The following is a 26,047-nucleotide window of genomic DNA, read 5'->3' as shown; positions in this document are numbered from 1 at the left end:
TCAAAGCGCGGGTCTTCAAACAACTGAACTGCGGTTTACTTTTCTTCTAACCCAGATCCAATTTGAGATATACGGGGGTTTAGCAATGATGATAAACGGGGGTTTAGCAATGATGATATGGGGGGGGGGGGGGGGGGGGGGGCAATGAGGCTTTTTGGTGTTTCAGACACAATAGGTATAGATAGTTAATATTCTAGCCTATTTCCTTAACCATTCCCCAACATTTCCCTCCAACGCAAAAAAAAATACAAAATAATAATGTGATGAATTCCTGACATGGAAAACGAATATTTGTCAATATGGAAGGAATCATCATCGTCTCACACCTTCCTCATCACCATCATCATCATCATCCTAATATAAACCGGTGTATCGCGGGAGCTGTAGCTATGCTAATAGCCTGGTGTTGGTTAACACTTAAGAGTGACGTTCCAACGAACTCCTCTGATTTCTGTCTCAATGAGATGGAAAATGAGCCTAGCAAGATGCAGAGTGAGATACTCCAGAGCCTGATGATGTCAGGGTGACATTATAAGTCAGTAAAACAAATGACCCATGGCATTCAATTAAAAGTGTCATGTCCCACACGACTTCTGTTTCCTGTGTTTTATATTTTCGTTCTTAAGTGTTTGAGGAAAGAAAGCCGCCTTGTGTCCCTCCTCGTCGACTTTTATCACTAAATGAAGCATATAAATGACCTGAAAGCGCTTGGCTGCCGGATTTAATAAAATAAAATAAAGAACAATTATCCTCTCTTTTTCTCTGATCTAGCGCTGAAATGAGTCTCGGAGAGATAAGGCAGATTTAATTCATCTCTGGAAGCACCAGAGCTCTCTGTTGTGCTCGAATAAAAACGTCTAGAGGATGAGTTTAAAAGAGATTTAGGGCCTCTATAATTTCAAATCATAATTTCCCCCTCTATTTGAGTTGTTTTGAGGCGGTGAATAACGCTCTGTGTACGGAAACAGACAGGGACATTTCACCAGCTTGGGTAAAGCAGCGCGCGATGATCACAGTTTGATTAATTGCCATGAAGAGGTCATGAATTAACTTCTAATTGCGCACGCGCTGCATCTCTCCACGTTTACTAAATACGTTTCAGTTTATTATTAACTGACTTAGAGTCATGCTTCATTTTTTTTTTTACAATACAAAAAAAACAAAATATACAAACAGGTAATGTATAAATGTGAAGATATTTGCCTGAATTAAGAGCTCTATTCAATCCGTATCGCGGAAATTCATTGTTACAGCCTGATTGAAATTTAAAGGCAATGTTCCCGCGTTAGCGGATTATGTATTCACGGTAAACGCTGCAGATGTCGGCTCAATAGGAAATTACCTTTAAATGATCAGCACAACGTATTTTTTTCCTTTTTTCCAAGTCAAACAATTAGGGTAACCTAAATATCACAGTCGAATTAAGTAACTCTGATTCACTCGAGTTATAGAATTATTACAAGACCAAATACATCATAATACAGAAAAAAATACACATCATAGCCCTCTTTTATTTAAGTGCTCCTGAAAGTAATTATAATTGTCCAATTTCAAAGTTGAATATGCATGCTTTAGGGTGGCTTGATGTTAAACTTCATATTCGGTTCAATGAAGTATCACCCTCATTTACGGCGCCTGATAAGAGCTAAGACTGTCATAAAAATCTGAAGCAACCCCCCCCCCCCCCTATATTGAATTGCACCTTGGGCAATAGTGCAGAATCGTGAATCTTAACTTCTCCCAGCATATGTTCCTGGCAGATAAGTAAACAATCTGGATGTGAAATGAAAATGTTAATTAATGCAGTAATGTTATTACACCTCGGTGTGCAAATCCTATTCCCTAGTCCTGCGACAATAGGCAGGAGTAGAATCCTATTTCCTAGCCCTGCGACAATAGGCAGGAGTAGAATCCTATTTCCTAGCCCTGCGACAATAGGCAGGAGTAGAATCCTATTTCCTAGCCCTGCGACAATAGGCAGGAGTAGAATTCCAATCCTCGGTTTGCTTGGAGTCTCAGCCCAATTCTTTGAAAAGCTTGTTTCCTTTTGAGTCCAAATTAGAACAATTGCTAAATGTCAGACACATTTTTCAATTAGAAACAAAATACTAAATCTTTTCGTCCGCCGCAAGATTATATTCTACCAGACGTTTCAACGGTAATTGCAGCAGTTGGAGCTCTGTTTTGTCATAGCAAGTTGCTACATGTTTAGCTACGACATTGTAAAGCTGATGATACGATGTGTTTTGGCATCAAAAAGTGATCATATTCTCTAATCTTTCTTTGAATTTCATATGCACTCCGAGAATAATGGATGTGTGTAATGAAGCAAAATTAAATCACATCAGGGGTGAGTGAATGAAATAACCCTATGAATTTGGAGAACACACACACACACACACACACACACACACACACATACACGACGATGTTGCAACTGAGGTTTGAGATTTGTTTGTTTATGTAAAATCAAAACATAACAAACACTTCTTTACCCATAACAGCTAGCCTAATGTTAAAACCTCGGGTACAGTGTAAAACAGTTTTAGGGGTAGGCCTAAATTAATGTGAGGAATGTGTCAATTCCGGGAACATATCAGTGCTCTTGAGACTTGAGTCATATTTGTCCATTTAAATCTGTAGCCTATAATATTATCCCATAAAGTATGTTCAACATTTTAGCCTGTTGTTCTATTAAATGTGCGTTCTTTATTTTTGTTTAAATTAAAACGAACACCTTCTCGATGTGCTTTTAGCAAGTCAGTCAAACAGGTCTGACGAGCGGAATCCCTGAAGAGAGGCCTCATCCTCTCCGCTCAGTCGGAACATCAAAGACTAGTCTGTCGGTTCATTTCAGTGTCACTAAAGAGTACCTCAACACCTTAACGCAGAGAACATGTTTGTAACCTGTTTAGAACGCAGGTACCGCACCTAAAAGTGCAAAAGCTATTACGTTGAAAGTTGAATTAAATAAGTTTGACAGCTTGACAGCAACATACAAATACATCGGTCAGGATTTCAATAAGGATCCAATTCTGACATACTAAAGGCATAAGATAATATGTCAGGCTACTATCTCTGTAATTCTAAACAGGTAATATAACCTAGTAATTTGTGTATAGCTGTGATAATAACATCAGCCATAATGTTAGGGCTGTGGCTAGAGGCGGACTGAAATAGCCTACGTGTTGAGCAACGCGTTTGGCAATATGAGCTTTGATGGCAACATATTAGCAACACTATTGGAAGTGACAGGCCAGTCAGTCCGAGTTAAAGCTATCCTACATCAGGATGAGCCAATACTGTCATGCTACTGCTATAGAACCCGATAGAGACTGATTATAGCCTGTTTACTGCTATAGAGCCCGATAAAGACTGATTATAGCCTGGTTAGTGCTATAGAGCCCAATATAGACTGATTATAGCCTGGTTGGTTCTATAGAGCCCGTTAGAGACTGATTATAGCCTGGTTACTGCAATAGAGCCCGTTAGAGACTGATTATAGCCTGGTTACTGCAATAGAGCCCGTTAGAGGCTGGTTGTAGACTGGTGATTTCACAAGGCCAAAATTAGATCACTGATTATTTCACAAAATATTTCAAACTTGAACCTAGCCCGCCTATAGGCCTCTGCTTGCTTTTATTTGGAGGCCTAATCATTTGTTTTGTTATTGTTGTTTTGTTGTTGTCATTATTGATATTGTTTTTCTTGTTGCAAAATATTGTAAATTGTATTACTAAACAATGAATAATTTATTAAATGATTTTAACTATACGTATACATTTCAATGAACAGGCTATCCCTAGTTTATGGTTTCTGTAACGCGGACTTGCCTTCTGTTTGCCTAAAGGTCTCGGCTACGTTTAATCGTTTATCGTTGAATTCTTCTATTGGTCCCTAAAGAGTAAGCCTAAACGCCAGGCCTAAACGCCACGCGTTGTCAGCACTATCTCACATCTCCTCATTCGTTCCAGATGGCCAGCTGCTACGCGCAAGAAACGTCACCTCAATCAAACGACGCTGATTAGAGCGATAATGATCATTAGGAGAGTATGCTGAAGGTAGTATGCTTTGTTTCCTCATCTGTTTTTTTTTGTTTTTTTGCCGAATCTTCTATTTGCAGTAGGTATAACTAGTGAAATCCATTGTAATTAATCCCCCCCCCAAAATGACCCATACATGCACATTTACTGTCTTATTTGCTAAGGCTCGCAGCCTGGGTGTAGGGTAATACAATGTAATGATATAGGTCAAATGGCTAAACCACTATTTTAAAATATATATATATATTGAGGTTGGTCAAATAACAAATTGAATATAGTATTAATATTCCAAAAATATTTTGATAAAGATTATTCTTAAATGTGTTGTTGTCCTCTGATGCCTACCACATTGACACATTGGGTTAACTCAACCAGACTGGCTTAACTCAACCAGACCGGGTTAACTCAACCAGACCGGGTTAACTCAACCAGACCGGGTTAACTCAACCAGACCGGGTTGTGCTGCACCTTCCAATGACACGCTACTGCAATATAACCATACAGGAATTTAATATTTTCTAAGACAGATTGTCCTTTATTCAAAAAGTCTTAGCTCGGCAGATGAACAAAGAACCGAGGTATCACCCTTCAAGATACATTTTCCTTACCATAACATGACAGGTTTTACATTAAAAAATACAACATTAACTGCTTATAACTTCAAATAAGAAGTTATTCCTCAAAAACAAAAACAAAAATGACGTGTGACTATTAGCACTGAACCACAGGAAAAAAATTGAAAATGAAACATTATTAAATTATAAGGATTTTTTCATTTGTTATTTTAAATAGACTGTCTAGTTATGTACCAGTTCGGTCCATAGAAACAATATAACCCGTATATTTATTAACTCAGAGGTCCTTAATTTTGACCCTATCATACCAGCTGAAATTCAGAGTGCCAAAATGCAACACATTATACAGGAAACAAGAAGGCTATCGTAAATTTGTGCAAGCCAAATTTGGAAAAATAAGATTATCATAATCATATCAATAATAATTAAAACAAAATTATCATAGCATCAAGATGTACATAATAAATAAAGTTAAAGGCCTCCTTTTCCGGTAGCCATTAATAAACGTTATAACATTTACACTAATTCTTACAGTTCACAGGGCACCTGCCGTACATAGTTCCGTCCCAGTTCCACGACGAGGTCAGGAACCAACGTCTTGTTCAGATCTCGTGAAAAGTTTTCGCCCGTTTCGCTCTTAAGTCCACGGGCCTTTATACTTGTCATTTCTCTCTTTTTTTTTGGGGGGGGGGGGGGGGGGGGCGAACTGTTCTGTCCATATAACCTATACATGCATTGCTGTTACTTGTTTAAACAGAAAGTCAGTCAGTCTGTCTGGCGCGTTACATAGCAGTGGCATGTGTTGATGAATATGGGTCTATCCCACTCTTGGTCATACCTGGAAAAAGTATGTAGGCAACCGGGGGCTGTAAACTCGACGCCGACCAGGCGGTACAGTTACACGGAACCACGTACCCCGGGTTTGTGGGCGACGGGTGGGTGTGGGTGTGCTGGCTGGGGCAACCCAAACTGCCAAAGGCGCCGTTCTGGTATCCCAAAGAGCCGTAACCCAAACTGCTGGTGGTCATGGTGTGGGGCATCTCTGTCATCTTCTGGATAGCGCTGGAGGTGAACTGGCTCGGGTCGAGGAACGAGTAAGGTACCGAGGTCGGGGGCATGAATGCCCTGACTTTCTCTGATGCGCTCAACAGAGAGTCCGAAGCTGAGAGTCCTTTCAAGTGATCCGTGTCCCCAAGGTAAGGCAAAGGGAACACATACCTGTCCTTCTTCAGTAGATTCTTGGGTTTACGTCTGGGTCTGTATTTATAGTCTGGGTGTTCTTTCATGTGCTGTGCTCGCAGCCTCTTCGCTTCGTCGATGTAAGGACGCTTTTCGGATTCAGAGAGCAGCTTCCACTCCGCGCCAAGTCTTTTGCTGATTTCTGAGTTATGCATTTTGGGATTCTCTTGTGCCATTTTCCTCCTCTGGCCGCGGGACCAGACCATGAACGCATTCATTGGCCTCTTGATATGATCTACAGGCTTTGACATTTTTAAAGAGTGTGCCTTTTATCCCCAATTAAAAGTAACGTGGAAAAAGTTCTAAAAACCAACCGAGGGAAAAAAAAAATATTCACCTGTCTTGCTGGCAGACACAGATCATGCCAGTTCTCGAATGCTTGAGACGAAGTCGGAAAACAGCATCAATAAAAATCCACACTGTCCAATTTCTCCGGAGTTAAGAAATCGTTCGCTAAGTCCAGCTATGTATACTTTCTTTTTCAAAAAACCGTGGTAGGTAGGCTATAAGGTGGAAAACAGCAACACGCATGAAAATCCACCGAGGTGAAAGCAAAGTTCCGCGGTCGAAGAGTCATAAAGTGTTGTGTTTTTTCTTAGAGATTTCCCGCCTTGCAAAGCACCTGGTTTGGAAATGAGGGGAAGCGCGTGAATGAGAGCCAAAAGCGGTGAAGTTCAAAGGCTGGGCTGGTTTGGTCTGCACGCATCTGACATAATCACAGGGCGTTCACTCGCCAACCTGAGCACCCAATCAGCACACAGAGACCGGCATAATACCTTTACGAAAATATGTATATTACTACATAAACAAAGATTGGGGAGGAAAAAGGGGGATACTCTTTCCCTCCCAGAATCCATTTAGTTGAAACGTTACAAACATACACCTTCAACCTTTTAGCAATAAAACCTGACTCCTGTTAATCCGAACGAATGAAGTAAGGGAGCATGATATGGTATAGCAGGATGGCTTGCAAATTAAGTATTTTTTTTTTTTTTACAGCTAAAACCTTGAAAGGAGTAATATGAATTTAGAAATGTTATTCAATAGATCTCATATCACTGGTAAAACACACGGTGTCTTTATTCAGTTATGTGTGTTGATTTTAAATATTGTCCATACTATGAAAATCATGTACAAAGGTGAATATAATTTCATATGGCCCTTTTCCTCACTTTTATCAATATGAGGTTAGGTTTTGTATGATTGAGTGTGTGTGTTTGTGTGGGAGGAGGAGGGGGGGTGGGGTGGATAGAGGTGGATTATTCATTATTAAATCAATACATTTATCTGAAACAGTAGTCTACAAATTTAAACCAACACAAAATAATACTTTTCAAAAACACAACATAGCTACACAAGTACTCCCCCTGTAAATATGTTCCCGTTCCGTGTTGTTAGACGTACACTATCCTCAGGCCAATATTTATTAAACGGAACGATTGTCCAACGATCCCATGGGAGCCTGATTGGAGCTGTTTAGTCGCTGTATAATATCAGAGCAAAGCGGCCACATAATAACATGTATATGCACCATTTATTTATAGTTAGAAATTATTCAAGCTAGCCAACTGCAGCTGATGCACCAATAACACATACTGCGTACATACCCTAAAATAATTCTGAATGTGATTTTAATAAATTAAAGAAAATACAAAGTCATTTTAGAAAAGCTTTAACATCTTTGTATACACATCATGTAAAACATGACTTTGTAATAATTATGCTTTATTTGATTCCAGGGAATAGACTCCACAACATGCTTGAAATATTTTCCATGCATAGGCTACAATACAATTCATAACACTCAAAGCTATATATTATTATTTTGTATTTATCCCATCAAGCTAACACATTAAAATGTTCACTGTTAAATTATGACTTTTTATCAGGGTGGTTAGTGTAGTGACATGCAGAGTGAGTTTTAACATGCAAATTATTCAGTCTGTTTATAAGGATCGCTGCTTTAATATCCCCCAGGCTAAGCGAGTCTGATATATGACTTCTTCACTGGTGATTATTAAATGAAATGTTTGTAGAATTACCAGCCAGAGTGGCTCTCGCACAGCGCCATAACAATATTACTATGAAGATAGGCTATCAAAACAACAGATGTCTTTGAATGTACGTTAAATATTACATGGTGTTTTTGTTGTTGTTGTAAACTATAACTAAATACTCATAGAAATATTATATTTCAACGTAAAATATGATTGTAAATATGATTTTAATAAATGTATGTTTTGCTAATCTATGTCAAAATGTTCAGTTCCATCAGCATAATCGTTTGAAATGAGCCGTTTCAGAAAGTTTATTGAGCGGAGCAAAAATAAGTCGGTACATAAAGACGTAGGTAGGTAATTTCTCCAAAACACACAAGACTACTTCAGTTTTTCTCAACGGTCACACTTTATTTTTCTCCTCTACTGTCATCCTCAGCAGTGGTGTCCGTCCGTCCGGCCAAGATCGATTGATCTCTCGCTCTCTCTTTCTCGGCCATCTCAGCTTGACACATGCTGCTATTCTGTGTTGTCTCTCTCGCCAGACCAGTGTCAATACCTATAGGTGACGCACAAGGAATATAAAAAAAAAAAAAAACACCTACAAACGCAGGCTACAAAATACTGGTAGGCCAAATTGTGAAATGAATGAAAAGTATTGTGTACTTGATAATGATGGCAGGCTGGTGCAGTATCTATTTAGTGTTCACGTCCCATTGCCTATCTGCTCCCTCCACTCCATTTCCATCTACTTTTCTCCCCAGCGCTCTGAGAGGAGAGCAGTGCATGAAGCTTGAAATCCGGGAGCACATCAAAGCGCTATGAACATCAATTCCACCGGGAATTAACAGACATTATTCGGGCATATATAACGTCCAATTTAAAAGTGGAGACAATGTAATGTAGTCTTATATTGAGTAAGATATGTGAAATGACTGAAATCAGTCACCACAGAAGTGTCAAGCAAGAGGGGCAAGCCTACAATAGCCTAAAGCATGGGAATATACCATATGAGGTTTTCCTTGTGTGTGATAAAGGTAAGCTCCCCTAAGGTAAAATATTCCTCTCCTGAACTGCATGCTTCAAAACTCACAGGCTACTAAGGCGCGTTCACGCACGCGTTGTTCTTGGGCTACTGTATGATATTTCTTTATTCCATTTCACCATTTCTAACCCCATAGTAAAGGAACGATTAATTAACCGTTGGCAAAATACATCGTTGCGTAAATCTATGTCATGTGTCTCACATTTCCCTGCTCAAAATGCATCTTAACAGATTTGTGACGTCGCCTTCAGACTCCGTATACGATGAGATGGTTCCAAACAAGATAATCTTAGAGACTGCATGAGATCTCATTCACCTATATGATATGTAAGGTCTACTTCAGTGTGTAAGGCTGCTTAAATGCTGTTGTATTTATCTGTTTAACCTTATTTCTGTAAAGCTTGGGGCTTAGAAGCACTGCTAAATTTACAGACAACCCAAGCTGATGAGTGCATGCAAAATATATTGGACAGGACGTTTATTCCATAAGCTTAACAAAATACAAATGTTGTAAAAATAGCTAACATTATTTACACATATAGTAAAAAAAATAAAAATACATTACTGTACTTTATAAAGAACTATTACTAGAAGTTTTTGTGTGCTGGCATCGAGGAGCTTCCTCCTTCCTTTCCGTGGGGTGTTGCTGTCAAGTTCAGCCCCCAGCCTAGGCAACACACACACACACACACACACACACACACACACACACACACACACACACACACACACACACACACACACACACACACACACACACACACACACACACACACACACACACACACACACACACACACACACACACACACACACACACAAAACTGAACTATAGAACCTACGTTAGTCGAAGAAAAATATGTCCATCCACCTTCCATTATAATGTGAATGGGCAGCTAACAGACATACCGAGGCGCTGTTACCGAGGGATCCAGCGGAGTACATTGAGGTAAGCTCCCCCACCGTAACTGTCCATGGTTCTGAAGCGGTAAGTGGCTTTCTTTGCTGTGGAAACTTGCGTCCCCCCCGTCAAAACTCCTAAAAACCCGGGTTGACATTTCAATGCCTTTTATTTTATTTCCATCCTACTTAGTGCTGGTTCTTGGATGACAGGCTGGTGGGAACCGCAAGAGCCCAGAGATTGTGGATAAAGTGTCCAACTCCATATAACTTTATAATATGTTGGATGTTTTCTTAATTCAAAATTCACCCTTAAAGAGTACCCACGGGAAGTCTTGTGATAGTAAGATTTTAGAAGAAATGACAGAAGCTACTGTACAAAAAAAAATCCTGCACAAATTTAGCCCAAATACTTTATACAGACAAAAATCAAGGATGGTGGAAGAACATTGTAAGTCCATTTTGCACAAGTGTCACTGTGTATTGCCTAGTAACTTCTTTGTCATGATATTTACTACCACATAGTGTCCATCTTATAGCTGAGCTATAGCAGTTAGCTAGTAGTCACAGGCTAATAATGAAAGTATATATTTTGTCCAAAAGGAAAGCACATGAAAGCACACAACACACATTACAAATGTGATTGGTCCTCACCCAGTTAGCACATTTGGTTCCTTGGATGTTGTTTGGAAGGTATGTTTTTGGTTTCATATTGGTTGTGGGAACGAAGCCCTGACCTGTAAAACGGAACGTTTTTTAAACGTTCTGAGAACAGAAGTGACATTTTCACCTGTTCTGAGAACATTTATTTATAGGTTACAGGGAGGTTCTGAAAATGTTTTACTCTGGTTCCTTGAAAGTTTTCCTGGGAGGTTTAATGAATGCTTGGAGAATGGAAATTATACACTATTTGGAGGGTTTTGAATACCTTCCTTAAAACTTTTACTGAATGTTTCAATAAGACTTTTAATAACACCGCTAGCTTATTTTATGGTTAACTTTTCTGTGTATTCAAACAGACCCCATTTCAAAGGAAACAATCACTAATTTCAAAGGAAACAATCACTCAGGTGTGGCCAATTAGTGGGCGCAGCCAACACACCTGAACACACTTAACATGATAGAGGATAGAAAGACTTTTGTTAATGCTGAGCACAGAACGTATATGTTAAAAAAAAAAAAAAACGTTTTTAGAACATTCTCTAAATGTTACTTACGTTTTCTTGTGGTTTTTATGAATAGTTGTCTTAATGTTCTCGGAACAATTTGAGAACATTACTTTAAACAGAACAATGAGGAAAACTGTAGTAAACGTTATGTTGAATGAAATTCCCACAGAAGAACGTTTTTTTCTTAACGTTCTCTGAACTATTTGAGAACATTCCTAGAACATGACCCAAATCTAAATGAATTGTAACCATATTTAATCTTTTAGAAAATGTTCTGTTAAAGTAATAAAATACCAAGAAAATAACGTTTTTCTCTCAAGTTCCTTAAATGTTCTGAGAATGTTCAAAAGCCAAGCAACTATCCTGCACCATACTGAGAAAGTTGTATGCAAAAATAACCATGGGACAACCACGCTGTCACCAAGCACCTAAAAACATATGGTTCTCAGAATGTTAGATGCTTGCTGGGCAGTCTGAGAGACATTTACAATTAGTGTATTTCTGTAGAGCTTGCAGACTGTGAAAGACAACAAAATTTCAGCAAACTTTCTGATGTCCCAGAAGCACACGGGTTGAGGAGATGATCAGACCCCAGCCTCCCATTCACCCTGTCTACAGTACTTACTTTAGGCATCCCAGATGACACCTTATTCCCTATGGGCCCTGGTCAAAAGTTGTGCACTATATAGGGAATATAGGGTTCCATTTGGAATGCACCCAGTCTATAGTACACACTGTATGTATGTACATCCTCCACCCCTTCTATACACACTTCCTGTTTTTCCTGTATTTCAATTCTGACAGTTTGTTCTGTCCAGAGCTGTTGGTGCCATCATTCTGGGTTTGTTCTGTCCAGGGCTGTTGGTTCCATCATTCTGTGTTTGTTCTGTCCAGAGCTGTTGGTTCCATCATTCTGTGTTTGTTCTGTCCAGGGCTGTTGGTTCCATCATTCTGTGTTTGTTTTGTCCAGGGCTGTTGGTTCCATCATTCTGTGTTTGTTCTGTCCAGAGCTGTTGGTTCCATCATTCTGGGTTTGTTCTGTCCAGAGCTGTTGGTTCCATCATTCTGGGTTTGTTCTGTCCAGAGCTGTTGGTTCCATCATTCTGTGTTTGTTCTGTCCAGAGCTGTTGGTTCCATCATTCTGTGTTTGTTCTGTCCAGGGCTGTTGGTGCCATCATTCTCTACTGAAGAAAATGGATTTTCTGTCAGCTGTCACAGCGTCCACAATTCTGGAACTCCTACCAAAATACTATATATTAACCAAAATTATGTTTTTGGAAATGTCATTGGCCTCTACCGTACCATATGATGCTTCTAGAACAGATGAGGTGATGAGAATGATACCCCCCCCCCCCCCCCCCCCACCAAAGACTTCTGTCCCAAATGACACCCTATTCCCAAATCTAGTGCACTCAATCTAGTGCACTACGTTTGACCAGGGCGCATAGGGAATAGGGTGCCATTTGGGACACATCCTATGTCCCCTTCACCAGTCTAGGAAAGGGTTCCAGACATGGCACCTCAGTCCTTATATATTGCCACTTGTGAGATCAACTCACGCTAGCTCATTTCTGAGTATCAATCAACGATAATCAATAAAAGGAGGAGTGATCAGCAAAAGAGCAATGAGTGGTGTGGCCAGATATATCGCCAACGAGAGACAGGTAAAATAAAACCCACAATCCTCACGGTCAAATCATCTTTTACAATATGATATTTCATTGAGGAGTGGAATACAAAAAAAAAATCTTTCATAGCTTTAGACTAAAAGCTTCAATTCTATCTTGTGTGAAGACTGTAGATGGGCTGAAAGGGTAGACACTAGACTCACACGGTGAAGAATGTGATTGAATGAAATAAAAACAGAGTTGAAATTAAAAAAGAGGTTCAAGCCTTTCATTGGGATGATAATGAAAAGGATGGGGGGCAATACTTCAGAGACCGGGAGGCCCACATCACACAATTATACAATACAATTAGGATTAGAGGGTCCAGGCGCAGATAACAGGAGATAGGGATAAATTATCACCAAAGAGAAAGATGTGACTCTGACTCTGACCTTCATTAAGAGAAAGACCAGCCTCACTCAGAGCTGGCCTCCCTAACAGGGGAATCTAAGACTCAGAGTCTGGGCTGGACTACCTAATGGGGGGAATCTAAGTCTCAGAGTCAGGGCTGGACTACCTAATGGGGGAATCTAAGTCTCAGAGTCAGGGCTGGACTACCTAATGGGGGAATCTAAGTCTCAGAGTCAGGGCTGGACTACCTAATGGGGGAATCGAAGTCTCAAAGTCAGGGCTGACCTCCCTAACAGGGGAATCTAAGTCTCAGAGTCAGGGCTGGACTACCTAATGGGGGGAATCTAAGTCTCAGAGTCAGGGCTGGACTACCTAATGGGGGGAATCGAAGGCTCAGAGTCAGGGCTGGACTACCTAATGGGGGAATCTAAGTCTCAGAGTCAGGGCTGGACTACCTAACAGGGGTACCTATAGACAGAGTCAAGGCTGACCTACCTAACAGGGGTACCTATAGACAGAGTCAGGGCTGGACTACCTAACAGGGGTACCTATAGACAGAGTCAGGGCTGGACTACCTAACAGGGATACCTATAGACAGAGTCAGGGCTGGACTACCTAACAGGGATACCTATAGACAGAGTCAGGGCTGGACTACCTAACAGGGGTACCTATAGACAGAGTCAGGGCTGGACTACCTAACAGGGGTACCTATAGACAGAGTCAGGGCTGGACTACCTAACAGGGGTACCTATAGACAGAGTCAAGGCTGACCTACCTAACAGGGGTACCTATAGACAGAGTCAGGGCTGGACTACCTAACAGGGGTACCTATAGACAGAGTCAGGGCTGGACTACCTAACAGGGATACCTATAGACAGAGTCAGGGCTGGACTACCTAACAGGGGTACCTATAGACAGAGTCAGGGCTGGACTACCTAACAGGGGTACCTATAGACAGAGTCAGGGCTGGACTACCTAACAGGGGTACCTATAGACAGAGTCAGGGCTGGACTACCTAACAGGGGTACCTATAGACAGAGTCAGGGCTGGACTACCTAACAGGGGTACCTATAGACAGAGTCAGGGCTGGACTACCTAACAGGGATACCTATAGACAGAGTCAAGGCTGGACTACCTAACAGGGGTACCTATAGACAGAGTCAGGGCTGGACTACCTAACAGGGGTACCTATAGACAGAGTCAGGACTGGACTACCTAACAGGGGTACCTATAGACAGAGTCAGGGCTGGACTACCTAACAGGGGTACCTATAGACAGAGTCAGGGCTGGACTACCTAACAGGGGTACCTATAGACAGAGTCAGGGCTGGACTACCTAACAGGGGTACCTATAGACAGAGTCAGGGCTGGACTACCTAACAGGGGTACCTATAGACAGAGTCAGGGCTGGACTACCTAACAGGGGTACCTATAGACAGAGTCAGGGCTGACCAATGTAACAGGGGAATTTCACCTCCTCACAGTACGCTAGGACTACCAGATAACATTTAATAATGTGTAACAAGAGCTCCTTTTTTTGATGCTTATGACAAATATACAGTAATAATGATATCATGTAGAGAGGAAATATAATACATTTTGTTAAAGAACCCCCCCCCCACCCCCCCCCCCAAATTTTTTTTTGATAATGCTGATTGATAATGATAGTGATGAAGTATCAATAAAACAGTGTGTCGAGTACACGGCATCGTGTCTAAACAGTCCTCTCAACCCTTTTCCTTACTCACCTCCTACAGGTCTGTTTGTTCTTTAGTGGCGCGGGGCCACAAGGAGGACGGTGGACGACTGTGGGAACTGGAAGAAGCCTTAATGCCGTGACTTAATGTCGTGACCCAATGCTGTACTGTATTTAAACACGTCACGGCTGTGTGACTGATCAAGAAGACCGCCAAACGTTCCTGTTGTCGTCTAACCTAAGGTCTTGTCTATTAACACAAACTTGTTTTACACCATGATGTGATTAGATATATATATATACCGTGTATAGCAATATAGCTACGCTATGATGACATTCAGCTTCTTCTCTGTCTGTAGCAACCTTCCAGACGGTGGCCGATGTAAGAGAGTAGAGAGACCCTTAGTGGACTGGTGGAGTGGCTGCATGCTTGGCTGACTGGCTGGCCTGTTCTCTCTGTAGTGCTGGCTGAGGCTGGATCATAGGTACAGTATGCACAAACATAAAGGGCAACGATGAAAGTGAGGCAATTAAAAGATCTGAAAGCTTTTGAAGGCAGATAAATTGATTTAGATGTGAAACTCAAATAAATAAACACTTTCGGGTATCAGGAGTTGAATTAATTTTCCTCCCAAGAGATTCTGTTATAATATTGTGAGATATCAGTTTTCATTTTCCTTTACCACTTTTTATTGTCTCTCAATAGGACCCGGCAGTTCAAAAGACACAGCTCTATTTGGCTTCCTATTGGAGTTTCGTTCAGAGACGCTTTTCTAACCATTCTGCTTTTGAAATGTTTTGCGGTCTGTTGTTGGGAGATGAAAAAACGGGGCGCTTTTCATTCCTTAACCTTTCTTTATTTCACTCGTCTTTTTATACATGTATGGATTTGTTATTCTAAACAATAGTAGCATGTTCTCGTTGTACATACTGTGGCCATAACTAATGTCATTGACTGGACAGTCAATGATGACCACTGCTTTCAGCATTCCGGCAAGGATTGTTTTAAGGTGGAAATCTGGTTCTTCTGTTGTAGTCATGCTCAATGCTCTTGGTTGGTCATCAATCAACAAGATAATAAAAAATAAAAAAACATGCTTATTTTATTTCATAATATACACCATTTAAAACAGCCAAACTCTATTCACAACAGGATTCAGTTGGTAAGAGACAGACATTCAGTAAATACTAGAAATAGATTGTCCACCATCTATGTGTTATCCAGACAGAAAAGAGAAATAGGCAAAATAACATTTAGATTTAAAGTGTCTGAGCCTTTCAGAAACCTTTCAATATATAAATTCAAACAATACTTTAAAACCATTTAAATATAACACATAGGAAAGTCGTGCTGGACTATGGTAGATGAAGAATCCATCTTTTTAGAGGGATAGAGTATTTGGTATCTGGCCAATATATTAGTGTATTATGTCTGTTTGTAACAGTGTGTTTTATGTGAACATGTGATCGTATTATAAATTGTATTTTAATGTTTAAGGACTCTTGGACGATTAGTCCAAATGAGGACTAAAAGAGATCCTAATCTAATCTAAATCAAATCAGTAGACTGTGTTACTGTGTTACTGTGTTACTGTGTTACTGTGTTACTGTGTTACTGTGTTACTGTGTTACGTGGACCCTACATGTCTTGTTAATACCCTCAGAAGAATGTCTCACTTGCTAGATGTCACCTGGTAGTATGTTATCCCTGGTATTATGATACACCTGGTAGGTGTCTCCTGGTATTATGATACACCTGGTAGGTGTCTCCTGGTATTATGATACACCTGGTAGGTGTCTCCTGGTAGTATGTTACCCCTGGTATTATGATACACCTGGTAGATGTCTCCTGGTAGTATGTTACACCTGGTAGGTGTCTCCTGGTAGTATGTTTCACCTGGTAGGTGTCTCCTGGTATTGTATTACACCTGGTATGTGTCTCCTGGTAGTATGTTTCACCTGGTAGGTGTCTCCTGGTAGTATGTTTCACCTGGTAGTATGTTTCACCTGGTAGTATGTTTCACCTGGTAGGTGTCTCCTGGTAGTATGTTACACCTGGTAGGTGTCTCCTGGTAGTATGTTTCACCTGGTAGGTGTCTCCTGGTAGTATGTTACACGTGGTATTATGTTACACCTGGTAGGTGTATCCTGGTAGTATGTTTCACCTGGTAGTATGTTACACCTGGTAGGTGTCTCCTGGTATTATGTTACACCTGGTAGGTGTCTCCTGGTAGTATGTTACACCTGGTAGGTGTCTCCTGGTATTGTATTACACCTGGTATGTGTCTCCTGGTATTATGATACACCTGGTAGGTGTCTCCTGGTAGTATGTTACCCCTGGTATTATGATACACTTGGTAGATGTCTCCTGGTAGTATGTTACACCTGGTAGGTGTCTCCTGGTAGTATGTTTCACCTGGTAGGTGTCTCCTGGTATTGTATTACACCTGGTATGTGTCTCCTGGTAGTATGTTTCACCTGGTAGGTGTCTCCTGGTAGTATGTTTCACCTGGTAGTATGGTTCACCTGGTAGGTGTCTCCTGGTAGTATGTTACACCTGGTAGGTGTCTCCTGGTAGTATGTTTCACCTGGTAGGTGTCTCCTGGTAGTATGTTACATGTGGTATTATGTTACACCTGGTAGGTGTATCCTGGTAGTATGTTTCACCTGGTAGTATGTTACACCTGGTAGGTGTCTCCTGGTAGTATGTTTCACCTGGTAGTATGTTTCACCTGGTTGTATGTTACACGTGGTATTATGTTACACCTGGTAGGTGTCTCCTGGTAGTATGTTACACCTGGTATGTGTCTCCTGGTAGTATGTTTCACCTGGTAGGTGTCTCCTGGTAGTATGTTACACCTGGTATTATGTTTCACCTGGTAGGTGTCTCCTGGTAGTATGGTTCAGCTGGTAGGTGTCTCCTGGTAGTATGGTTCACCTGGTAGGTGTCTCCTGGTAGTATGTTACACCTGGTATTATGTTTCACCTGGTAGGTGTCTCCTGGTAGTATGGTTCACCTGGTAGGTGTCTCCTGGTAGTATGGTTCACCTGGTAGGTGTCTCCTGGTGTATGGTTCACCTGGTAGGTGTCTCCTGGTAGTATGTTACACCTGGTATTATGGTTCACCTGGTAGGTGTCTCCTGGTAGTATGGTTTACCTGGTAGGTGTCTCCTGGTAGTATGTTTCACCTGGTAGGCGTCTCCTGGTAGTATGGTTCACCTGGTAGGTGTCTCCTGGTATTATGTTTCACCTGGTAGGTGTCTCCTGGTAGTATGTTACACCTGGTATTATGTTTCACCTGGTAGGTGTCTCCTGGTAGTATGGTTCACCTGGTAGGTGTCTCCTGGTAGTATGGTTCACCTGGTAGGTGTCTCCTGGTAGTATGGTTCAGGTCCCGTGTGGCTCAGTGGGTAGAGCATGGCGCTTGCAACGCCAGGGTTGTGGGTTCAATTCCCACGGGGGGACCAGGGTTCAATTCCCACAGGGGGACCAGGGTGAATATGTATGAACTTTCCAAATTGTAAGTCGCTCTGGATAAGAGCGTCTGCTAAATGACTTAAATGTAATGTAATGTAAATGTTCACCTGGTAGGTGTCTCCTGGTAGTATGTTACACCTGGTAGGTGTCTCCTGGTAGTATGTTTCACCTGGTAGGTGTCTCCTGGTAGTATGTTTCACCTGGTAGGTGTCTCCTGGTAGTATGTTACACCTGGTATTATGTTTCACCTGGTAGGTGTTTCCTGGTAGTATGGTTCACCTGGTAGGTGTCTCCTGGTAGTATGGTTCACCTGGTAGGTGTCTCCTGGTAGTATGGTTCACCTGGTAGGTGTCTCCTGGTAGTATGGTTCACCTGGTAGGTGTCTCCTGGTAGTATGGTTCACCTGGTAGATGTCTCCTGGTAGTATGGTTCACCTGGTAGGTGTCTCCTGGTAGTATGGTTCACCTGGTAGGTGTCTCCTGGTAGTATGTTACACCTGGTAGGTGTCTCCTGGTAGTATGTTTCACCTGGTAGGTGTCTCCTGGTAGTATGGTTCAGTCTTATTGACAGGGAAACAAAATATGACCAAATAGTCAGACCTCAGGATGGGCTGAGGCCTCTCTCTCTCTGGTCTACACCCAAGAGCATCATTCAAAATCAATACCCATATCGCTCTCTTTCGCTTGAACCCCCCCCCCCCCCCCCCCCCCCCCCTCCTCCCTCTGTCTTTCTACTCTCTCTCTCTCTCTCTCTCTTGAATCTAGGGTCCATTGTAGGCTGTCAAACAAAAGGTTTTTTTTATCACAGGCTCCTAATGTAACACCCCTACTCCCTCCCTCCCTCCCCCTCTTGGCCACCAACTCCTTCCTCTCTTCTTTTCTCATTCGTTTATTCCGCTGTGTGTGGAAATAGGCCGAGCAACAATTAATTTCAGAGTGAATTCATTCCGGATCTATTACCCTCTCTGCCTTATAGTGCTCTAATGGAAATCTATTTCACTTCTCCATTGTGTCCAATATAATTTAATGCCCATTTTTATTAATGGCCTGAAATAATTACGGAATCCTTTTGTGATTCTTGAGTATGTTTCATTTAATTGTGTAATAAATGTCTAATCAAGGTTCCAATCTGAAGCCATTATGGCATTAAAATTAACAATTATGCCACAAATGTCTTGGTGAATGCGTCGGGGTCTATAGAAATCGCTGCTGATAACAAGACACTATAAATCATTCATGAGAATTTCTTTTTTGGAAGAAAAGAGATAGGAGGATGGGAGGGAGAGAAGAGAAGAAAGATAGGCGGATGGGAGGGAGAGAAGAGAAGAACGTGGGGGAAGAAAAAAGGAGAAGAAAGAGGGGAGAGTTGATCTTTTCTTCCATTGAAAAAGCAGGGGATGGCCAAAAGATAGGGCATTTTAAAACTGTGTCACCCTCTCCACTTCCTTTCTTCTCCGGTCTCTCTCTATCTCCCTTTAATTTGCCTTCCTCTTTATTTTTGAAGTGACAGATTTCACTTTGGGAATTCATTAACCGTAAAACTCGGACGATAAAATATCTATCAGCCTCTGTGGCCGGTTCCTTTTCTAAGCCGCGTGGCTGGCACCCCGTTTCGCCGTGCTGGGTGACCGAAGGCAATTAACGAAGCTTCGCTGTCAGCCCCCCCCCCCCCCCCCCCGCCACTCTCTTTCTCTCTCTGTCTACCTCCATGTCTCCCTCTCTTTCTCTCCGTCTCTCTCTCTCCGTCTCTCTCTCTCCGTCTCTCTCTCTCCGTCTCTCTCTCTCCGTCTCTCTCTCTCCGTCTCTCTCTCTCCGTCTCTCTCTCTCCGTCTCTCTCTCTCTCTCTCTCTCTCTCTCTCTCTCTCTCTCTCTCTCTCTCTCTCTCTCTCTCTCTCTCTGTCTCTCTGTCTCTCTCTCTCTCTCTCTGTCTCTCTCTCTCTCTCTCTCTCTCTCTCTCTCTCTCTCTCTCTCTCTCTCTCTCTCTCTCTCTCTCTCTCTCTCTCTCTCTCCCTCCGACAGCCGCCCTCACAACCCATACACCAACAGGAAGGGTGCTCAACTTACCAGCAAGAATTGTTTTCTTAGTTGCCAAGTATCCACATTTCACGGTGTGGGAGAACTCCACCCGCCTCCAGAAAGCCTTGTGTCAGTTCCTCTGTGTCACTTCCAAGCTAATATTCTACAATTGGTTTTGGTGAATCTATTCTAATGGGCCGGCTGAAGGTTTTGGTGAATCTATTCTAATGGGCCGGCTGAAGGTTTTGGTGAATCTATTCTAATGGGCCGGCTGAAGGTTTTGGTGAATCTATTCTAATGGGCTGGCTGAAGGTTTTGGTGAATCTATTCTAATGGGCCGGCTGAAGGTTTTGGCGAATCTATTATAATGGGCCGGCTGAAGGTTTTGGCGAATCTATTATAATGGGCCGGCTGAAGGTTTTGGTGAATCTATTCTAATGGGCCGGCTGAAGGTTTTGGTGAATCTATTCTAATGGGCCGGCTGAATGTTTATCTGAATTTATTCTAATGGGCCGGCTGAAGGTTTTGGCGAATCTATTATAATGGGCCGGCTGAATGTTTTGGTGAATCTATTATAATGGGCCGGCTGAAGGTTTTGGTGAATCTATTATAATGGACCGGTCTTCTATTATAATGGACCGGTCTTCTCTGTTCTCTATTACTGTCTGTACCAGTTTACATTTTTTCACACTTTTTTTTAGATTTAGTCTGGTCTTAGTCATTTTGACAAAAATATCATCATCTTGGTCACATTTTTGTCAGTTGAATAATGATTTAGTGTAGTTGTTGTTGTCAAAACGACGAAAAGAGTGAGCCTTTTTAGTCAAATAAATGCCCTTTCATTTTAGTCACATCACATTTATATTGCCTCATTGACCTATAGTAAACATTAATCACTGACTTCCGTGTGTACAAACAGACCTAACTTGTAATACAAATATATTGTTCTGCAGAACATCCTATTCTCTTCCCAACAGCAGAAATATGACAAACATATATACAAATATATAACCATTATCTGGCCATGTAAATTCCTAATTCGGAAAGTATTCAGACCCCTTCACCTTTTCCACATTTTGTTACATTACAGCCTTATTCTAAAATAGATTAAATAGATTTTTTTGTCCTTCTGGAAGGTTCTCCCATCTCCACAGAGGAACTCTGGATTTCTGTCAGAGTGACCATTGGGTTCTTGGTCACCTCCCTGACCAAGGCCCTTCTCCCCCGATTGCTCAGTTTGGCCTGGCGGCCAGCTCTAGGAAGAGTCTTGGTGGTTCCAAACTTCTTCCAGTTATGAATGATGGAGACTGTGTTCTTGGGGACCTTCAATGCCGCAGACATTTTTTGGTACCCTTCCCCAGATCTGTGCCTCAAAACAATCCTGTCTCGGAGCTCTATGGACAATTCCTTCGACCTCAAGGCTTAGTTTTTGCTCTGACATGACTGTTAACGTTTTACCAAATGTGGACACCAATCAAGTTAATCCCAAGGATGATCAATGGAAACAAGATGCACCTGGGAGCTCAATTTGGAGTCTCATAGCAAAGGGTCTGAATACTTATGTAAATAAGGTATTTCTGATTTTATTTTAATTTTATATATGTGCAAACATTCTAAAAACCTGTTTTCGTTTTGTCATTATGGGATATTGTGTGTAGATTGATGAGGAACATGTTTTATTGAATTAAGTTTAGAATAAGGCTGTAACGTAACAAAATGTGGGAAAAGTGTAGGGGTCTTATACTTTACGAATGATAACATTCGAGAGAGAGAGCGATAGAGAGAATGAGAGAGAGAGAGAGAGAGACAGACAGACAGACAGACAGACAGACAGACAGACAGACAGAGAGAAAGAGAGAGAGAGAGAGAGAGAGAGAGAGATAGATAGAGAGAGCGAGAGAGAGAGCGAGAGTGAGACAGAGAGACAGAGAGAGAGCGAGAGCGCGAGAGAGAGAGAGTTATTTACCCAGTCAGATATAGAGGAGTTATTTACCCAGTCAGATATAGAGGAGTTATTTACCCAGTCAGATATAGAGGAGTTATTTACCCAGTCAGATATAGAGGAGTTATTTACCCAGTCAGATATAGAGGAGTTATTTACCCAGTCAGATATAGAGGAGTTATTTACCCAGTCAGATATAGAGGGGTTATTTACCCAGTCAGATATAGAGGAGTTATTTACCCAGTCAGATATAGAGGAGTTATTTACCCAGTCAGATATAGAGGAGTTATTTACCCAGTCAGATATAGAGGAGTTATTTACCCAGTCAGATATAGAGGAGTTATTTACCCAGTCAGATATAGAGGAGTTATTTACCCAGTCAGATATAGAGGGGTTATTTGCCCAGTCAGATATAGAGGAGTGACAAGAGGAATTTATCCCTTTTCCTTTCTTTCTGTGCCTTCAAATATTTGCATGTAGGCTACTAGTAATGTTACCATGGCTACGTTCAGTTGGCTACTGTTAATGTTACCGTGGCCACGTTCAGTTGGCTACTGTTAATGTTACCGTGGCCACGTTCAGTTGCAAAACGTTCTTTGGATATAGGCTACTTATAACGTTACCATGGTGACGTTCAGTTGCAAAACGTTCTCGAACGTTACAGATAGAAATGCCATGAATAGACCACGACGTTGTTCCTTATTCAACATGTCACAGAGGCATGTTTGTTCTACATAGCATATTTCTATCTGAACGTTCCAAAACGTTGCGTCCCGCTGATCGCGCCCCCATGTTGTTGTTTTTTTTTTTTTTTTTTTTTTTTTTTTTTAGGGGTGGATCAGCTTAGTATTGCGGAAAGAATGTTGCTTCCAATGTAATTGTCTGCATCATTTCCATTCCCCCATATTTTTTTGGGTAAATATATATATCCATACACGTATGCATACATATACACATATATACATACACATACCTATATAGACATACATACTTTTTTAAAGAATATGCCTTTATTATTATTCCCCGCGACCCTACCACCAATCCCCCAATTGGAGTAAACTTATAAACACTTCTGCTTTTACCTTCAATTTCTACATCTTATACCTATCTTACAGACACAGTCCACTTTACAATAGTTCTCTCTTATTTGTTCTTAGTCCTTCCTCTATTTCTGTTGTCCATCCAATTTTATTTCCACTTGTAACTGTGCTATTTCACAAAAGCTCCGCACCTATACACATTTCACAGATCCCGTATGCCCTATATTGTTTATCTTGTTATTAGTCCCACCCTTCAGCTCCACCCAACCCCTCCCATCTATCTTCCAACATCATCCATTTCGGATTTCTATTTGCCATACATTTCTCAACTGTGCTGTGATGCTTCACAAAAGACCTGAACCTTCCTATTCTCATAGCTTCTACAGATTGTAAATTAAAAATAAACATCTTTGCCAAAATAATTATTATATTATTGATTGATTGACTATGGCTTTTCCCCTTCTACTTGCCTCTTCCATGTTGTTAGCTATAGCTAGTTAATGAGGGATCATGACTGAACAAGGCGGAGCCTAAACAAATGGTAAAGGTCCAGTCCGTAAGTAGCCTCGTTTTAGAATGGGACGCAATATGCTTTATGAATGGAATATGCGGCCTGCAAATTGCACAGTCATTATTTTGATAATTAAGGGCTAGAATCAAGTCATTCTCTCTGAGGATAAGAGGGAGGCTTGGCATACGCTGGTTACTGAACCTCTATATGAAATGCAGTGGGGAAAGAGGGAGACTTGACTACAGAACCTCTATATGAAATGCAGTGGGGAAAGAGGGAGACTTGACTACAGAACCTCTATATGAAATGCAGTGGGGAAAGAGGGAGACTTGACTACAGAACCTCTATATGAAATGCAGTGGGAAAAGAGGGAGACTTGACTACAGAACCTCTATATGAAATGCAGTGGGGAAAGAGGGAGACTTGACTACAGAACCTCTATATGAAATGCAGTGGGGAAAGAGGGAGACTTGACTACAGAACCTCTATATGAAATGCAGTGGGGAAAGAGGGAGACTTGACTATGTTAGCTACAGAACCTGGCTGTGAAATGCAGTGGGGAAAGAGGGAGACTTGACTACGTTAGCTACAGAACCTGGCTATGAAATGCAGTGGGGAAAGAGGGAGACTTGACTACGTTAGCTACAGAACCTGGCTATGAAATGCAGTGGGGAAAGAGGGAGACTTGACTACGTTAGCTACAGAACCTGGCTATGAAATGCAGTGGGGAAAGAGGGAGACTTGACTATGTTAGCTACAGAACCTGGCTATGAAATGCAGTGGGGAAAGAGGGAGGGTTGACTACATTAGCTACAGAACCTGGCTATGAAATGCAGTGGGGAAAGAGGGAGACTTGACTACGTTAGCTACAGAACCTGGCTATGAAATGCAGTGGGGAAAGAGGGAGACTTGACTACGTTAGCTACAGAACCTGGCTATGAAATGCAGTGGGGAAAGAGGGAGGGTTGAGTGAGACTACAAATTCATAGACAGACTACTTTTCTATACTCAAGTGGAGAGAAAATGTAAAAACGGTTGGCTGGTATGTCCTCACCCGTCAGAGCGGTCGGCTGTGAATGCCCTCACCCGTCTGAGCGGTCGGCTGTGAATGCCCTCACTCGTCTGAGCGGTCGGCTGATATGCCCTCACTCGTCTGAGCGGTCGGCTGGTATACCCTCACTCGTCTGAGCGGTCGGCTGTGAATGCCCTCACCCATCTGAGCGGTCGGCTGGTATGCCCTCACCCATCTGAGCGGTCGGCTGGTATGCCCTCACCCATCTGAGCGGTCGGCTGTGAATGCCCTCACCCGTCGGAGCGGTCGGCTGGTATGCCCTCACCCGTCTGAGCGGTCGGCTGTGAATGCCCTCACCCGTCGGAGAGGTCAGCTGTGAATGCCCTCACCCATCTGAGCGGTCGGCTGGTATGCCCTCACCCATCTGAGCTGTCGGCTGGTATGCCCTCACTCGTCTGAGCGGTCGGCTGGTATGCCCTCACTCGTCTGAGCGGTCGGCTGGTATGCCCTCACCCATCTGAGCGGTTGGCTGGTATGCCCTCACCCGCGCTAGTACACTAATGCTGACTGCGATTTGGGTTCTGACCTTCTACAGGATGTCTGGTAAGAACAATACTGATGCTTCTCTGGCTTCTGACCCTCATCGTTTGCTCCTGTGTGGGATGCAGGATGTGTGTGATGCAGGCTGTGTGTGATGCAGGCTGTGTGAGATGCAGGCTGTGTGAGATGCAGGATGTGTGTGATGCAGGCTGTGTGTGATGCAGGATGTGTGTGATGCAGGCTGTGTGTGATGCAGGATGTGTGTGATGCAGGCTGTGTGTGATGCAGGATGTGTGTGATGCAGGATGTGAGTGATGCAGGATGTGTATGATGCAGGCGGTGTGTGATGCAGGATGTGTGTGATGCAGGCTGTGTGTGATGCAGGATGTGTGTGATGCAGGATGTGTGTGATGCATGCTGTGTGAGATGCAGGATGTGTGTGATGCAGGCTGTGCGAGATGCAGGATGTGTGTGATGCAGGATGTGTGTCATGCAGGCTGTGTGAGATGCAGGATGTGTGTGATGCAGGATGTTTGAGATGCAGGATGTGTGTGATGCAGGCTGTGTGTGATGCAGGCTGTGTGTGATGCAGGATGTGTGTGATGCAGGATGTGTGTGATGCAGGCTGTGTGAGATGCAGGATGTGTATGATGCAGGCTGTGTGAGATGCAGGGTGTGTGTGATGCAGGATGTGTGTGATGCAGGATGTGTGAGATGCAGGATGTGTGTGATGCAGGATGTGTATGATGCAGGCTGTGTGAGATGCAGGGTGTGTGTGATGCAGGATGTGTGTGATGCAGGATGTGTGAGATGCAGGATGTGTGTGATG

At 42.3% G+C, this 26,047-nt stretch overlaps 1 protein-coding gene and 1 long non-coding RNA gene across 2 annotated transcripts; one reads left to right on the top strand and one right to left on the bottom strand.

The window, feature by feature from the left end:
* Positions 1-4,550: 4,550 nt before the first annotated feature.
* On the bottom strand, positions 4,551-6,562 carry sox14 (SRY-box transcription factor 14). Its single transcript, XM_055943942.1, has one exon. The coding sequence runs from the start codon at positions 6,106-6,108 to the stop codon at positions 5,401-5,403; it is 708 nt and encodes a 235-aa protein (XP_055799917.1). The 5' UTR covers positions 6,109-6,562; the 3' UTR covers positions 4,551-5,400.
* Positions 6,563-7,211: 649 nt separating this feature from the next.
* LOC129869485 (uncharacterized) lies at positions 7,212-16,313 on the top strand. The gene is made up of 3 exons (XR_008761916.1): positions 7,212-8,891; positions 14,743-14,924; positions 15,041-16,313. It is a non-coding gene; the product is annotated as an uncharacterized LOC129869485 (long non-coding RNA).
* The last annotated feature ends 9,734 nt before the right edge of the window (positions 16,314-26,047 follow it).

Source organism: Salvelinus fontinalis, chromosome 14, assembly GCF_029448725.1.
Source record: "Salvelinus fontinalis isolate EN_2023a chromosome 14, ASM2944872v1, whole genome shotgun sequence".
Lineage (NCBI taxonomy): Eukaryota > Metazoa > Chordata > Actinopteri > Salmoniformes > Salmonidae > Salvelinus > Salvelinus fontinalis.
This window is presented reverse-complemented; position numbering and strand designations above follow the sequence as displayed.